The sequence below is a fragment of the Salvelinus fontinalis genome, chromosome 34 (assembly GCF_029448725.1).
Source record: "Salvelinus fontinalis isolate EN_2023a chromosome 34, ASM2944872v1, whole genome shotgun sequence".
Lineage (NCBI taxonomy): Eukaryota > Metazoa > Chordata > Actinopteri > Salmoniformes > Salmonidae > Salvelinus > Salvelinus fontinalis.
In genome coordinates, this window is record NC_074698.1 from 1,817,461 (window position 1) to 1,834,825 (window position 17,365).

At 45.3% G+C, this 17,365-nt stretch overlaps 1 protein-coding gene across 6 annotated transcripts in view; it reads left to right on the forward strand.

Moving 5' to 3' along the window:
• Positions 1–17,365, forward strand: part of LOC129832827 (bromodomain-containing protein 4-like) — a 49,905-nt gene that overhangs the window by 15,861 nt on the left and 16,679 nt on the right. For all 6 annotated transcript variants that reach the window (XM_055896865.1, XM_055896867.1, XM_055896866.1 and 3 more), the window contains 11 exons: positions 7,501–7,924; positions 10,045–10,182; positions 10,494–10,629; positions 12,083–12,471; positions 12,933–13,334; positions 13,574–13,702; positions 14,222–14,500; positions 14,836–15,050; positions 15,970–16,349; positions 16,674–16,781; positions 17,049–17,323. In XM_055896865.1, the coding sequence (XP_055752840.1) occupies positions 7,655–7,924; positions 10,045–10,182; positions 10,494–10,629; positions 12,083–12,471; positions 12,933–13,334; positions 13,574–13,702; positions 14,222–14,500; positions 14,836–15,050; positions 15,970–16,349; positions 16,674–16,781; positions 17,049–17,323 (2,721 nt within the window). In that variant the 5' untranslated portion in view covers positions 7,501–7,654. The remainder of the gene's footprint in view (positions 1–7,500; positions 7,925–10,044; positions 10,183–10,493; positions 10,630–12,082; positions 12,472–12,932; positions 13,335–13,573; positions 13,703–14,221; positions 14,501–14,835; positions 15,051–15,969; positions 16,350–16,673; positions 16,782–17,048; positions 17,324–17,365) is intronic.

Here is a 17,365-nt window from a genome sequence, read left to right on the forward strand (position 1 = left end):
GTTAGCCACCATTCTGCCAGTAACTCTCCTGAAGGGCGATAGGTGTTGGGGGGGAAGGGTGGGTTACAGAGAGAGTGGGTTGTATTTGTGGCAGCAGGGCTAGTTTTTGGGGGTAATGTATCCTGATTCCTGGAAATGCCTTGGTGAATGAACTGGCCCTGTGAGTTCAGCCTGTGAGGAAGGAAGGGAGAAAGAGAGCAAGGGGGTTCCTTTATCTCCAGTTCTCTGTGTTTTGTTTACAAAGTGACTCAGTGACTCGTACGTGAGTGTTATCACTCTCTCCTCTCCAGTCTTGGTGTGTGTTCTACTCACCTCTTCGTCCTGGCTTTTTGTCCACTATAAACAGATTATTTTGTGTATTGAAACGTTTCGCTCCTGTTGAGCACCACCCTGTGTGTTTGGTGCACCTAGATGCTCAGTCCGAGATGGAGATTGTCACTGGGAATGTTTCACCACAGTGTTCTGTGACTTCGACCAAACACAACCAACCTGGTTAATGTAGGCTTGTCACCAGCAGCAGTGTGTGTCTGTGTGTTAGGGTTGGCTGATAGACTATATGATAATATTGAGTATTGGGGATATTTGAACCTGACAAATCAGAACTGTGCAGTTTTATCAGAACATATGTTCAATATGAATAAAGCCTTTATTTATTTTTGTCATACGTGTATCTTCTTCCCGAGAAGGCATCCTGGCCATACTATCATAAATAAGCACAGTGGAAATATTTTGTCATCAACAATGCTGATGATAATGATAATAATGATAATAATATAATATCTGCAATATTTGGAGGAGCATATCATGGAATAGGTTTCCCCAAATATCGCCCAACCCTAGTGTGTGCATGCGTGTGTGTGGTGTTGTCACTCAGAGGAAGCCTGCTTGCCTCTACAGAGCCCCACAGCACACACAGCCAGTAGAGAGAAGGACTTTGAACAGTCAGACATGACGCATGCTTCTGACTCAGTTGGGCCCCCTCAAAAAAGTGGGTTTGTGTTCCATGAATGGCATGCCAGATGTGTGCATGAGCCTGCATGCACATAGGTGAGACCAGTGCTCAGCTGAAGTGAGAGTTGAGGTAATTTGCGTCCCTGGTCCACAGTAGTTCCATATGTAAGGCAGAATTCCCCAACTGGTGGCCTGCGAGTGGCTTTATTTGGCCCCCCAAGTTTCCAAATATTTTTGTTGCATTTTCATTGTTGGAAATAAAAACACCAGGAAATCACCTCCAATTGATTTTAATTTAGCAATTAACAAGGTTTGAAATAATTGTTTTAGTCAAATATTATATATGTTTGGGCTTCTTGTGGTCAATTTGCAGTATACTAACTGTTTGTGATTATGTTCTGGCCCCTCAACCATCCGCTCAATAAAAAAATGGTCCCCCGGCTGAATCTAGTTGACGATCCCTGATGTAGGGAATGGGCTGTTATTTGGGACAAAGACGTAGCCTAAATCCTGGCCAGGCTGACCGAAAGCATGCTGTGCCCATTGCGGACCCCCACTGGGTGAAGATGTGACGGTTTACTCCACTGTCTGACGCACAACATACTGTAGATTCAACGTCTTGGACTGACGGAAAGAGTTCAAATGAAGTAGGCTAGACCCATTAGTCTATAGGCTGTGTATTTCTCGCAACATCATCAAACCAATAGTTTATTTATCCAATGTTTCGGAATGATAAAATTCAGATTTTGTGGCATGACTAACGTTCACTACAGTTTGTGTCCAAATCTGAAATTCCAGAATGAAGAGTACTTTTGATTGCCGACTGCTGGGTCTAGCGCACGGTTCTGACTGTCTGCCTGGTAGCTGACCTGCCTATACTGTGCCCCTCCCCTCTCTCCGTCCCTCGCTAGCTTGCTATGAAAGATGCGAGTGTTCTCTGAAATACGGCAACTAATCAGTCTCCTCCGTTCCAAAAGTAAAGAATCTTAGGAGTCGATTGAATGTTAAGAGGCAGAAATGGTGGTTGACATTGGGAGTTGACGTGCAAGGAGTCGTGGAATCAATTATTTTTGGAGTCTACTCTCCACCACTGTCATCACTGTTTTAAGTTGGAAAAATGGCAGAGGAAGGCAAGTGACAGCAGTGAAGTCCTGTTTGGCAATACTGTGAAGTTAAATGAGAAGGAAATGCGAACTTTGCGAGGTGGAATTGAGGTAAAGTTATAGCAGTACAGGTGCAATGCTTAACCATCTGAAACGGATGCACCGTGAGACCCAAACCAATGGTTTTGAATTCACACATGGAATTTTTACGGAAAAACTATCTAAAAATGTGTTTTGCAGTTTAGTCACAAGTAGTCCACTTTTTTAGCCATTTGGGACCAACTTGTAGCTGCATGTCTCTTACTGCACTGTTGTGTAGATCGGGATCCTCTGGCCTACTTTCCTACTGGCTGCAGCTACCTCCCCTCCCCAGGTGCTTTTAAATGTTTTATTTTAAATCAGTTAAGAACAAATTCTTATTTACTATGACGACCTACACCGGCCAAACCTGGACGACGCTGGGCCAATTGTGTGCAGCCCTATGGGACTCCCAATCGCGGCCGGTTGTGGTACAGCCTGGATTTGAACTAGAGTGTCTGTAGTGATGCCTCTAGCACTGAGATTCAGTGCCTTAGATCGCTGCGCAACTCGGGAGGAAAACGTGAATGATTATTTACTTTCTAGATGGAATAGATTAGCCTAGTAGATACAGTACATCTATTTTGTAACCTGTCATGAGGTGTATGTGTCCCAAATGGCACCCTATTCCCTGTGATGCTAGTCAAAAAGTAGTGCACTATATAGGGAATAGGGTGCCATTTAGGACAAGATTTCCCTTTTCAAGTGACAGTCACTGACAGATCCTGATTTCCTGGCTACGACTAGGCCCCTGATAACCAGAGCCACCTCCTCCCCTCTCTCCCAACATTCCTCGGCAGTCTGTGGTGATCTATGTCCAGGTCAAAGGTCAACTGTTCGAGAGCAGTGGGGGTGTGTGGTAAGACGCGCACACACACCGGTAGGCAGGAAGTCAGCCAGCGGCAGCATTTATAGTCAACTCTTGTTGGAATCTGCATCTGCTGAGTCATATTTACAAAGTGCATCAGAGTAGGAGACAGTGCTGATCTTGGATAAGGTCCCCATCCATATAATAGACTACCAGTGTGAAAAGGTTCCTCTTGCCAATTGAAACCAAACGTGTTTCTGTCACTAATGTGAAGTAGGAAGGTGAGAATGGAGCCAAGTAGACCTGATTAGGGAACACGTCTCAAATGACACCCTATTCCCTATAGGAATGTGTGGCCTCTTTGCCTGAGCTAATTGTGTTTATCTGGTCAAATAGGTTCAGTCAGCAGTTAGCTGAGGGTTTAAGTAATCACACTAAACTAGACCCAATAGTGGAGCAATAGCACACAGTGGGGAGAAATTGTGTACTTTGTACTGTGTGTGTGTCCCGGGATTCCCTGGTCGTTGTTGCCTGGCTGTTGTGAACCATCTGGTGGTGCTGTTTGTGTGTGCTGGTATACGTCGGCAGATTCCTAGTCCCAGAAAACACTGCATCCCGGCCCAGCTGGAGCATCAGCCTGGTGTTGTGGCTAGCTAGAAGCTACCTAACGAACACATTGCTACACTCTGTCCCTGTAGAGGGAGCCCTCCCGTCTGTCCCTAAACTGTCAGCATGTACCTGCCACAGACACCTCCCCAATATCGGTCCTCCTCCTGTGTCTAGGAGCTGGGTGGTGTTCTTCTGTTTAAAACAGGGAGGGAACTTTGTCCATTATGTCCAATGAGGAGATGCTAATTTTCATTACAAACACAAACACATTTTAAAATGTTTTCTGTTGCGTGCCCCAATGAACACGACCCTGTTCTTTGCGGAGGGCCTGTCAGTTCCTTCCTTATGTCTGCTGCTACTGCTGCTTGGTCCTATTGTCTGTCCCTGTCAACCTCTTTTGTACTGCCACCTCAGTCGAGCGCACACATTGTACAACACAGACTGTCTGTACCACCCAAATGTATTGCCAGAGGAGCCCCAGCTTCTCACTCCTTTAAAGTTGCATGGTACCAAAGCCAGCACTGTTCCCAATCTGCTTTCCACTAGGAAGTTATGTGGATCTTTGTCTCTGAATGCAGGCTGCTAATTTGGTCATCAGGAGGAGCAGCTCTGTCCTGTAACATGTCTAGCATTATATTCAGGAAGTTTGTACTCTGTTATAAGAAACGTTCAATTAACTGTTTTGGGCAGTGCTTTGACCTGAGTGGGAAGGCAAGTAGCAGACAAGTTAACATTCCTCTCTGCTGTTGTCATCCCATACAGAGGTCAGTCAGTGTGTGGGTGTGTTTCCTCCAGGGAGGCCTAGGCAGTGATCATGTGCTTGGTTAACTGCTAACTTCTCAGAAAGGTGACTCATCAGGAATGTGTTTAGTTCGAGGGAGATCCATACACTGGTGTGTGTGACTGGCCAGAGTTTTAAACTAAAACCCCTCATGATCAATACTTTATGGTTGGGCACATTCCTACACTTTGCTGTGTCTTTGTACTCTGTCTCCAACACACTGGCCTTGTGACATAGTAGCCTGGGAGGGGAAAGGAAAAGAAGGGGAGAGGCAAGAGGAGGCATGGGAACACTGGGTTCCACCAGCAGCCAGATGATGCCAAACGTACCACACACAACCTCCCACATCCTGAAACACTCCAGAGACCAGAGACTTCCAAGGAATGGGATAGTCTGTGTCTTACCAGGGACCCGCATAAACTATTACAGCAACACACACAGGCCCTGCTAAAACCCCAGCGATGGCTAACCACTAACCCACCTCTGATCTCTCTCACACACACAGGGTTGGGGTCAATTTCAGTTCTAGTCCATTCAGAAAGTAAACCAGAACTGGAACTAGAGTTTCAGTATAGTCCTTGAATTGACAGGAATTTAAATAGAATTAACCCCAACCCTGACACACAAACTGACAGATACAGACAAAGCCTTTTTTTTTTCTTTTTTTTTTATGAAGGGCTGGAGGGAGGACCTAAGGGCTGTGCCCCCCTTTTGGACATTTTTGTACACCTGTAACTGCCATTTCCTCCAATCCAGAGCAAAAATAATCCTTATATCTATATATATATATTTTTTTTTATTGTTTATTATTATTTTTTATACAAAGTAGAGCAACGCCTCTCTTGCATTCTTTAGGGAGAACCCTTAAACCTGTAAGATCAGAGCTCAGAACAGGGATGGTTGATCTTCCTGCAACGCACCCACTCACAGAACACATCTAGTTTAGGTGCGGTAATTGAATGTGGGATCATGCTGATGATGACGCAGGGTTTTTTTGTGGTTAGGTTTTGGGGCATGATGGTAGCGCTGGGATGATAAACCGAAAATTACAGACACACATTGCCTTCCTCTTACCGAAGCATTTAGCATACGTTTGTACTTTTATGTGTTTTTAGTTTCCCAACGTTCCTGTAGATGGTTTGAAAACCATTATTTGGTCAACAGTAATGGCCTGTGCATTATGTTCATTCCTGCCATGAAAGTGTCTGCCTGTTCTTGTTTCGCTGTCGGCTGCTGTATGAGCGAGCCACTCACACCCCTTCCCCGGCTGCGCACGGAGAAGGGAGATGCATCGTGAGAAGCACACCCATATAACCGTTGCTCAAAAATGCAATTGCGGAGAAAAATACCGTTTTCAAAGCAACTACTGTATTAGTTATAGTGAGGTGTCATAGCTTTCTGTGAGTATATATTTTTAGTTCTCCCCTTTAATATTGCGTTCATGGCACAATTTTACAACCGGAGTAGGGTGTGGTAGCCTATGGTTTTGATGTGCCCGCAGAGCACGCCATTCGCAGTGAATAAGCCTATCAAGTAGGCTAGGCTTTGGAGGACAGTAGCCTACATTTACTGATAGATTAATCAATTAGCCCACATGGCTATATAGCAACATTATCATAGTTAGAGTTAGCAATCTAGCTCAGTGTTTTTTTGAGTTCGTACTTGCTCAGGTTGTGAATAATATAGTCAATATGCACAAAGATTCTGCAAGTTCTCCGAAGAGGCAAAAGTACACCTGATATTTCTGGATCCTAGTTTGACAGGTTGCACATCAAAATAGAAATTATGCATTTCCTGGATATGTTAGATGAAATAGCTTACTTTTTGAATCATAGGCTATGATCTCAGTTGTCTTATATGCTCTAACTGTTGTGTTCCTATGGAAAACCAGGTTTTTGTTATATCTCTGTTGTCTTGTGGTTAAAATGTCACACGCTGAGTAGAATGGGGAAATCCCTAAACATTTAGGAAACTACAGTACTCTACCCGCAAACTGTGCATACTGAACTGATGGCCTCTACAGAATTGAACTAACATTTGTTGCATAAACGCATACATTTTCCATTCTAAAGTCAAATCTGCTGCTGATGGAGCTCATGAGCTGGGCCTCTGAGCTGATGTTTGTGTGTGTGTGAATGTCTGTGCTGTATGCACTATATAAGCTCCTGAGCTGAGCCATAAGGAAGACATTTGAATGCTGAATGTGCCATGCAGAGGTGCAAGAACAGGCCGCCTGCCTCGCGTTAGTCAGCTGTGCACAGAACCCGGTTTGACTAGGCTACTGATATTGCATGGGGTTATTCGACATGCAAAATTACTGTTGGGTCAATGGCTGTCAACGCACTTACATGCAGTTCGAAACTGGAGAGGACTCATCAGTTGTTACAATAGATTAGATTTTGAGAAGGTAGAAAATGTAATACAACGTGAACCGGCCATTTGTATCTTAAACATTTTGAATCGGGGACCGATGCATATTGGTGAATCGTTACATCCCTTGCCTTTAGGAGTTTAGCAGCTGTAGCCATGTCACCCACAGAGTCACCCACAGAGTTGGGAAGGGTATATTACTGGAAGCATTCAAAGTTTACCAGTAAACTACCATTAATTTAGTTAGTTCAAGGAATATATGCAATTTTATCAGGTGACATCTTGTGGCCTTTTTGGGTACTACAGGTAATCACAGCTGTCTGTAATTATCTCTGGCCCTCTGGCTTTATCGCGTCTTAAAAATTTAAATAAATTAAGCTGTATAACATTATCCTAAGTATGTAAACCATCAACTTATTGAATACCATTGAGGGTTTCAGCATTCTTTTATTTTTTTACACACCTTTTATTTATTTTTACTATGTCTGTCTTTGTTGTACATGTTTTAGGGCCAAATTGACGGCAGTTGTGAAAAAAAGACAGTTGGAAGAGCTATTTTCTCTTGAACCTGACAGTATCCACTAGAAGCTCATGGACAATATGGGCACAGATAGAAAAATGTATACAATATATGAAAAAGTTATTAAAGTATAAATTATCAAAGTTGCCATAGATTACCTGTTACTTACCAAAATTACTGAGGATTCCGTTAACTGGTAAATTAGAGGGAGCTTTTCAACCCTATATGTCTGACAGAGATGCTAATGACTGTCTCTGTCTGTCCCACCTTCTTCTCCTAGAGAGCCTAGTGAGGAGTGCAATGGAATCATCGGTGCTCTCTCAGTGGAGTCGTCCGCGCCGGCGTCGAGACTAAACAACTGGTGTTCCGCGGCCACCGCCGCCCCTACCCCTGCTCCGGCCACTGTGCCCGCGCCCCTAGTCACCTCTGCAAGAATGGGGGACGGCCTGGACGCAACCACAGTGCAGATGTCTTCGTCGGGCAGCAGTAGTAGCAGCCAGGGGGGGCAGCCCCAGCCATCCACCTACGTACCAACCGTGCCAGAGTTTAACCCGCCGCCCCCGGAGTACATCAACCCGTCGCAGCCCAAGCGGCAGACCAACCAGCTGCAGTACCTGCTGAAGGTGGTGCTGAAGACCCTGTGGAAGCACCACTTCTCCTGGCCCTTCCAGGCACCCGTCGACGCCGTCAAACTCAACCTGCCGGTGAGTGTTGTGTTTCTGCCTGGCTGGCTGTTGTGTCTCGCTATATGGACTAGAAAAGGAGAAACGTACGACCTGAAAATAGTCTTTGAAGGTTTATTTAATTTCAAAGTTGAATTCACTAAATAGTCTTCAGAGCAGGTTTGGGTTGGAGTGTAGCCTGCTTTAGACCTCTATCCTGATTACCCATCCACATCGCTCTGACCAAACGCCACACTCACTAGTGTTGCTTCTCCACCATGAGTTTGGGTTTGCTTTTCTCCCTGGCATTTTATAAAATGACTGTTCTGATTGGTCCCAGATACGGAAGGGTTGGGCCAGAGCCGTTATTGGCTTTGATACTCTGATTGGTTAGCGACGTTGATGAATTTGTATTGTACAACTTCATCATTTTGATGTCAGCACAATTTTTTGGGGATGGCAGTTTCAGACTAAATGTATGCAGTGGAATTAATTTCAGGATGAATTATCAGGCAAATTAATTACATTTCTATTTATCAAATCAGTTGTAGACCAACAGTGAAATGCTTACTCAACGGTCCTTGCCCCCATTTTAATGTTACAGGACCTTTTCTAACAGAGTTAAGATAAAGAACAAATGAAGTTTTTTTGGGGGGGGGGGGGGGGTGGTAGTGACACGAGGAATAAATACACAATGGATAACGAGAAACAATGAGTCCAAGTTACATGGCTATATACAGGGAGTACCAGTACCAAGTCGATGTACAAGGTAATTAAGGTTGCGATGTACATATACATTCAGTGACCAGTTTATTAGGGACACCATCTAGTACCGGTTCGAACCCCTGTTTACCTCCAGAACCGCCTGAATTATTTGGGGCGTGGAATCGTTGCTCAATTGGTATCAAGGGGCCTAACGTGTGCCAGCAATATATTACACCACTGCCACCACCCTGTACTGTTGACATCATGCAGGATGGGGCCATGGATTCATGCTGCTTACACTAAATTCTGACTCTTCCATCAGCATGACGCAACAGGAACCGGGATTCGTCAGACCAGGCTATGTTTTTCCACTTCGGTTGTCCAGTGTTGGTGATTGCGTGCCCATTGGTGCCGCTACTTCCTGTTTTTAGCTGAAAGGAGTGGAACACTGTGTGGTTGTTTGCTGCAACAGCCCATCCGATGAGTTGTGCGTTCCGAGATGCTGTTCTGCCCACCACTGTTGTGCTGCGCTGTTAATTATCTGTTTGTGTCCCGCCTGTTAGCTTGCACGATTCTTGCCATTCTCCTATGACCTCTCGTCAACGAGCTGCTTTCGCACACAGGACTGCCGCTGACTGGATTATATATATATTTTTGTCGCAGTATTCTCTGTGAACCCTAGACACTGTCGCGCTTGAAAAGCCCGGGAGGCCGGCCGTTTCTGAGGTTTCTGGAACCGGCGCGCCTGGCACCGATGATCATGCCACGCTCCAAGTTGCTTAGGTCACTTGTTTTGACCATTCTAACATTCAATCAAACAGTAACTGGATGCCTGTCTTCGTGATTTATATAGCAAGCCACGGCCACGTGACTCACTGTCTGCAGAAGCGAACCATTTTCATGAATGGGGTGGTATACCTAATAAACAGGCCAGAGTGTAGGTAGGAGTGAAGTGACTGTGCAACGGGATAGATAATAGACAGTAGCAGAAGTGTGTGTGTGGCGTCAATATGCATGTGTACGCATGCTGTGTGTGTTATGTCTGTGGGTAGAGTCCAGTGTATGTCCATAGTCAGTGCATGACAGTTGGTGCAAAAAAGGGTAAATGCAGGTAGTCTGAGTAGCCATTTGATTAGCTATTTAGCAGTCTTGTTTAGTTGTCTTATGGCTTGGGGTAGAAGCTGTTAAGGGTCCTGTTGGTTCCAGACTTTGTGCACTGGTACCTCTTTCTTTGCGGTAGCAGAGAAAACAGTCTATAATATTTCCAGGGATTGCTAGTTTTCCCTTTTCTAGGTCCCGCCCTTACAACTCTGCACCCCAAAGTTTGATTCTACTAGTGTTTCTCTGTGTGGCTGTGCCACCCAAGCACCCAACATTCACACTTGGCAGATTCCTCTGTCTGACTGTGACTGTGTTGTTTTAATTGAATTGTACTTAAAAAAATATATGTTTTTCAGGACTACTACAAGATTATTAAAGTTCCTATGGATATGGGAACAATCAAGAAGCGACTTGAGAACAGCTACTACTGGAACGCCCAAGAATGTATTCAAGATTTCAACACCATGTTCACAAACTGCTACATTTACAACAAGGTAACGATGCAGTAATGCACTGTAGCTGTTGTCAACCACCACCATAGAAATAGAATCTATAGAAAGGGCTTGGGACTGCTAACCCTGACAATTTGAATGAGGTGGTTCATTTTATGACCACCACACCCCATATAGTTGGTATCAGAGACATATATTTAGAGTTTGGCTAACTTTTAGAATGGAAACTGTTTTAGAATGGATGCTTTTTCCTAGGTAGTGTTAGATCTGTGTACGTCTAGGTCCTAGGTATGTCTAGGCTTTAGTTTCTGGTACTGTATTAACATGGAGTGTCTGTCTCCCCATGACTGAAGCCTGGAGATGACATAGTGTTAATGGCTGAGCAGCTGGAGAAGATGTTTCTCCAGAAGATTACTGAGATGCCCCAGGACGAGACGGAGATTGCTGTCATGACCGGCAAGGGACGAGGCCGGGGCCGACGGGAAGGAGGTAGAGTACAGCACACAAACACACAGACACACTGAAACGCATACACACTCCTGGCCTGGGGTTTCCAATATCCTACTGAACTGTGCTGTGCTGGCCAGGTTACGCGTCCACCATAGTTGCTGGAACTTTCCTCGAAAGGACAATGTGAAAGGGAAATACCTGAGCCAGCACAGTAGGTTTCAGGTTGGTTTTTGTCATATCTTGTGACTTTTTTGGGGGGTTTCATGTTGTTTCGAGTGAGTAACCTCCACTTTTCATAGTAAATAAAAGGAAGAATTATCACTGTGAATCATCATAATGTTTGTTTCAATTAATCCCTTAAGGGATGGGTTGCCAACTGGCACCAAAATAGATTTAAGTTAATTCAATTTTGGGTTTGGGGTATCCACATTTTTATACCGTTTTTGTATCATTCCGTGTATACGGTGTTACCGCAAGGGGCGCAATTAAAAATGTGTGTTTTTACGCTCAACAATTTGGCAACAGGGATAGCGGAAGAGAAGTGTTTCCAATTACATTAGTAGACAATTAGTATGCAATGCCTACTCATAATAGGTTGAAATCACACGAGGCAACAACAATGTAATTGGAAACACTTATGTTCCTCTGCCTTTTTACTGCAAAACATAGAAATGCACAATTTTCACATGTTGATTTTGGGGTGTTGCTGAAGATTATGAATATTAAGTAAAAAAATAAATGTAACCACATCAAGAGACCTTGAGGTCTGGGGAAAAATTGGAGAAAGTAACATTTTGGGGTTTACTTACCCCTTTAATTACAGTGCACACCAGCGAGAGGCTGTTTTTAGCTGTGTTGTTATGGCACGTGATGGTAGAGTTTGCTAAACAAATACCCACTGGATTGGTGCAAATAATCATGATTTCATCCTGCCAGGTTAGCATAGGCTACTTTGTAGTTAACGTTTAATTGAGAAGGTTTTTGGGGAGCCTTTCCATCTACCAGAAAACTTTTCATTAGCGTCATGCTAACGGCTGCACAAAGTGGTAGTGGCATCGTACATACACAGACAGGGAATTCTCCTTGCCTCTTCAGAAAGTTGCAAGAAATGCGAATCAATGATGCACTCTGTTATGGTAAACTTGGACTAATTGCTACGTTTTCAATACATTTAGTTGATTCCTTACTAAGTTCAATGCATTTTAGAATTTTGTTGAATTCCGTTTTAATGTCTGGATTCTGTGATTTCTGTCCATTCTGCGGATTTTATAGAGCCCTAGATCTTTCTCCAGGAGGGGATTGAATCTCTACTGTAACCAAGAAGCTTGATCTTGACATCTAGCCACTTATCTAGCAAGTTAGAAAACCAAATGCATAGCTGGAGCCCTGAGCTGGATATCATTTAATTGGCATCTTAGATTTCTTGTAGTTGTACTTATTCAATTTCATTCATGCATTGTTCTGTCTCTCTGTGTGTCTCACACCCTCCCAGGTCTGAACTTGAAGCCAGGCCCGACTATGGATTCTCCGTCCACCACCCCCCAGACACGGGGCTTCTCCAGCCACTCCCCAGGGCCCCAGACCAGAGGACCACCAGTGCAGCAACAGACCCAGGACCAGGGACCCCCATCTCTACCTCCTCAGCCCCTCATGCCAGCCCTGCCCTCCCGCGTGCCCCCAACGCTACCTGTCCACACCCATGCCCATGCGCCACAGCTGGGGGCCCCCTACTCACTGGGCCCGTCGGACCTACCTCTCCAGGCCCCCCCTAAGCTCCCTATTATGACCTCCGTGCCTCCTCCCCCCACCCAGACCACCCTGCCCCCCACCTCCATCCAGAGCACTGCCCCCATACTGCAGAACCCCGTGCCCATGGCCAAAGTGAGTAAGATGGAGGGTTTGGCATGCACAGGTAGGGTGCGGGGTATATCGCTTGCAGAACTGGGTTGTGTTCATTATAGTGGAAAATGAGAATGAATGAGAGTTTCGAGGCGGTCACTCCCTGTTTGTCTGTTTGTTTTCTTCCATTTGATGCATAATGTACGACTCTTCAAATAGTATTTGCGTTCCTTTAAATACTTTGAGCATTTAATTGAACATCTCTGGAGTGCTAAATGGGCATGGTTTGCACTTTTAGGGATACTCCATTGGTTCCATTGCGCCAAGCAAGCTCAATCAATCGCAGTTCAGAATGCTTTTGACAAAAGTACAATGTGTTACTTTGCATCTGATCTAAAACAATCACATTCACCTCTCATTCTCTGCCTCTTCTCCTTCCCCTTTCTGTCCCTCTCCCTGTGCCCCTAATTTTTCTATCCCCCTCTTCCCTTCCCCCCTTCTAGCAGAGAAAGAGCCAGAAGAGGAAAGCAGACACGACCACCCCCACGGCCAACGACCAGCTGAGTGAGTCTTCTCCAGCCGAGTCCAAGTCGGGGAAGACGCTGCCACGGCGTGAAAGCGCCAGGCCCACCAAGCTAATCAAGAAGGAGGCTCCAGACTCCCAGCACCACCTGGGCCTCGGGATAGGTCTCGGTCTAGGGGGACCCGGAGGACCAGGGGTAGGGGCTCATAGCCCCAAGCAGCAGGAGCAGCTACGGAACTGCTCCAGCTTGGTCCGAGACATGTTACATAAGAAGCACGCTGCCTACGCCTGGCCCTTCTACAAGCCAGTAAACGTGGACATGCTGGGGCTGCACGACTACCACGACATCATCAAACACCCCATGGACCTCGCCACCGTCAAGGTGGGTTTGAATGGAACACAATTATGGGTATGTCCCAAATTGCACCCTTTTCCCGATTTATATAGTACACTACTTTTGACCAGGGCCCATATTGTAGTACATTCGACCAGAGCCCTATGTTGGATTAGGGTTGGAAGGAAAGCCTGAAGAAGTGTAGCTCTCTAAGGGATGCCCTTGTCCTCTAAAAGGATTCCAACATTGTGACGTGGTTTTATTGACATGTTGTGATGTGTTTGTAGTTGAAGCTGGACAACAGGCAGTACAGAGACGCCCAGGAGTTTGCTGCCGACGTGCGGTTAATGTTCTCCAACTGCTACAAGTACAACCCACCCGACCACGAGGTGGTGGCTATGGCACGCAGACTACAGGTAATAACACTTCTAACACAGTAAATAAGACCCTCATAATTATATTTAATTACTTACATTTTCCAGAAGGAACTTAAGTTTTGGCAAGTCTGAGATAAAGATTCATTGTAAATATATAAATGGCAACATTCACGTGTGACAGATAAACAGTTAAGGTATATACGAGATAAATGTAAGTCACAAAAATCTATTTCATAACAAATGCCCACATGAGCTTACGCCTTTTCATGTACCTGTTTGTAACTTTTTCATGTACCTGTTTGCTGAACTATTTTCTGTGTTTTACTGGTGCAGCAGATGTCTTTGAAATCTGGGTTCTTCAGTAGGGAGAATAAGTTTTGAAACCGAGTGAAATTCATAGGTTCCTGAACTTTTCCAAAATCAGAACGCCGATGTTTGCTTTTCCATTGCAACTAGTTTTGCTACGGGTGCCCGATTGAACACCACCCAGTTCTGTTCTCTATCCAGACTCTGACACTAAGTATGTCCTCTCCCTCCCTCCCTCTCTCTCTCCAACAGGACGTGTTTGAGATGCGCTTCGCCAAGATGCCAGATGAGCCCGAGGAGATGTTAGCTTCGGCTCCTGCCCCTGCGATGCTCCAGTCCTCCGCCCCCATCATCAAGGCCCAGCCGCCGCCCATCCTAAACCCTGCCTCTTCCATCCTAGGTCCTGCCTCCTTGGTCAAACACTCCGCTTCCTCCTCGGACAGCTCCAGTGATTCGTCTTCTGAGTCGGAATCCTCCACGAACGACTTGGAGGAGGAGAGAGCCCAGAGACTGGCCGAGCTACAGGAACAGGTGAGGAAAGACCGAAACAACAACATGGAATGCAAGTAGGATTGGATTTTCCCCCCCTGATTGAGGGATTCCAGCTTCTCTGGTGACATCTATCTTAATCATACATTATTGAAATGAACCATAACCCCCTCATAACTATCTTCTTCCTGACTTTTCTATGTTGGCACTAATAACATCCATTTGTGATACATTTGATGGATAAATAAAGTTGTTTAAAATCTAATTGAATCCCTGAAGATGGATGAAGTGTGTTGTGTCTTTTCTGACCCCTGGAATATTTGGTGAATGACTATCCATTGTTTTTTGACCGTTGGTTTCCTGTCTGTCTGTTACAGCTCAAAGCTGTCCACGAACAGCTGGCGGCCCTCTCGCAGCCACAGGCCAGCAAACCAAAGAGAAAAGAGAAGGAGAAGAAGAAAGACAAGCACAAAAGGAAAGGAGCGGTAGAGGAGATCCCGGAGCCGGCCATTCAGTTCCCCAAGAAGACCAAGAACAACAGCAGCAGCAACAACAACAAGGAGCTCCTGCCCAAGAAGACCAAGAAACCCAGGTAGGAACAATAATAGCTTTTTCACACTACTGAACCAAGCTGAGAAGAGGGGTATGCTACAAAGCAGGACCAAGGAGTTAGCCAGATAACTTGCCACACATTTTGATGTTATTTGTTATATTATGTTATTTTTTTTAAGAGGAGCTTGAAATGGGCAAATTGATAATAAAAAAAACGGGTGAAAATATTTAAATGTAGCTTTTTTAATTAAACAGAAAATCACAAGTTATTTACGGTTGCTTATTGAAGTTAGCTGGCTAACTCAGTGGTCCTGGTTTGTCGTATACCCCTCTGTACTGCACTGGCCTGGTTCTCCCACACAGCTATGGGAATTTCTGTCTTAGGTGTGGCATTGGGGTGGCAGGTAGCCTAGTGGTTAGAACGTTGGACTAGTAACCGAAAGGTTGCAAGATCGAATCCCGAGCTGCCAAGGCAGTCATTGAAAATAAGAATTTGTTATTCACTGACTTGCCTAGTTAAATAAAGGTAAAAGAAAAAATGTGTACAGAAGTCAGGACCTGTGACATTTTCAAGGGGACACATAATTTTCTGAGCGCATGGATTGTATTGGCACATTATAAACGTTGCTGATTTTAAAGCACTGATTGCCTTTGTCAAATTACTTCATGAAGCTGTTTTGTTGTTAATCCTCTAAGCCATTTATAAGCTTCTGTCTCATTTCCACGGCAAGTGTGGTAACATGATTTGTATTCTCCCTCTGCCTCTGATCTTTCTGCATTTCACAGAGATATTATGTTACTGTGACTACATTACAATGTCCATCTTCTGGCATACTATTTAGAATTCACTACTTCATTCTAAGTAGTATGCTTGTATGGACATTGGAATAGAGACAAAGGTTATTCTTTTCCAGTTGAAATTGTACTGATAGTTTATATATTCTGCTCTGATCTTGCAGTAAGAAGGAGGGAGGTGCGGTGAAGAACAACCACTCTGCAGCCCTGGGCCCCCTGGCAGTGCTGCAGCCCCCAGCTCTGCAGCCCGTGTCGGGCTTGGGGGAGGGCCTGGAGGACGACCCGGCTGCAGCCGGAGCCCCCGGGGAGAAGGGTAAGCCCATGTCGTATGAGGAGAAGAGGCAGCTGAGTCTGGACATCAACAAGCTGCCCGGTGACAAGCTGGGTCGTGTGGTCCACATCATCCAGTCCAGAGAGCCCTCGCTGAAGAACTCCAACCCCGACGAGATCGAGATAGACTTTGAGACGCTCAAGCCGTCCACGCTGAGAGAGCTGGAGAGATACGTGTCGTCGTGCCTCCGCAAGAACAAGAAGAAGGTTCCTGGTGAGTCTCAACATGCGTATCTTTGCCTCCCCCTGTGGCCAAACAGAAACTCCCTGACCCCCTACAAATAGTTTGAAATGTAATGATGTTGCATAATTCATTCAAATCAATCCCAAAATTACGGTTACAAAACATGAATAACGAGGTATTGATAAGATAACTTTTCCACAGCTTTCCTTTAGCTCCTAGGTCACTTTTTATCGTTTTGCCAAGCGGTTTCCTTTAAATTTGTCTCAGCAATGTAGTTTTATGTTGACCAAACATGTTTGTGGAAGATAGTGTGTCTTGAGAAGATGTCGAGTCATGTGCCGCCCTCTCCTATAGTGGCAGAGAAGACCATGGAGGCCATGACGGCCGCCAAGATCAAGGCCAGCTCCTCCTCTGACTCCGACAGCAGCGACTCCAGCTCCTCAGACAGTGATGAGGAGAAGGGTAGGGACACGCACCAAGCCCTTTTCATTTCACTCCTCAAATGTTGTTTTTAAGCCTTTATTATCTTCTTTGGTTTGAAGCTTAACATTGAGGTATTTCACATGTGCCCCATATTATTTACCTCATGCTTATATCATGGTCAATACTTGAATATTTAACAATCTCACATTGTGGCTGTGGTCAACAAAGTATTTTTGTCACGTATTCAGAATTGATAGACGAAAGCTTCATTCAGTAGTCAGGATCTCCTCTGCCTTCTCTTGTCAGGAATCCCTCCTAAACAGAAACAGAAGAAAGGCCACGGGACCAACGAAGGGAAGAAGCCCCATCTCCACCATACCATGTCTGGAGCTGGTCCCCTCCCCCAGGGCCACCCTCACCCCCAGGGCCACCCTCACCCCCAGGGCCACCCTCACCCCCAGGGCCACCCTTACCCCCAGGGCCACCCTCACCCCCAGGGTCCTGTCCTGCAGCCCAGCATCCACCTGAAGCAACAACAGCACCATAACCCCTCCCCCGCCACCTACATGGCCCCTCCCCCGGTAAGATTGATTGATTGAATTTATGAGATAACTAAAAGTAGT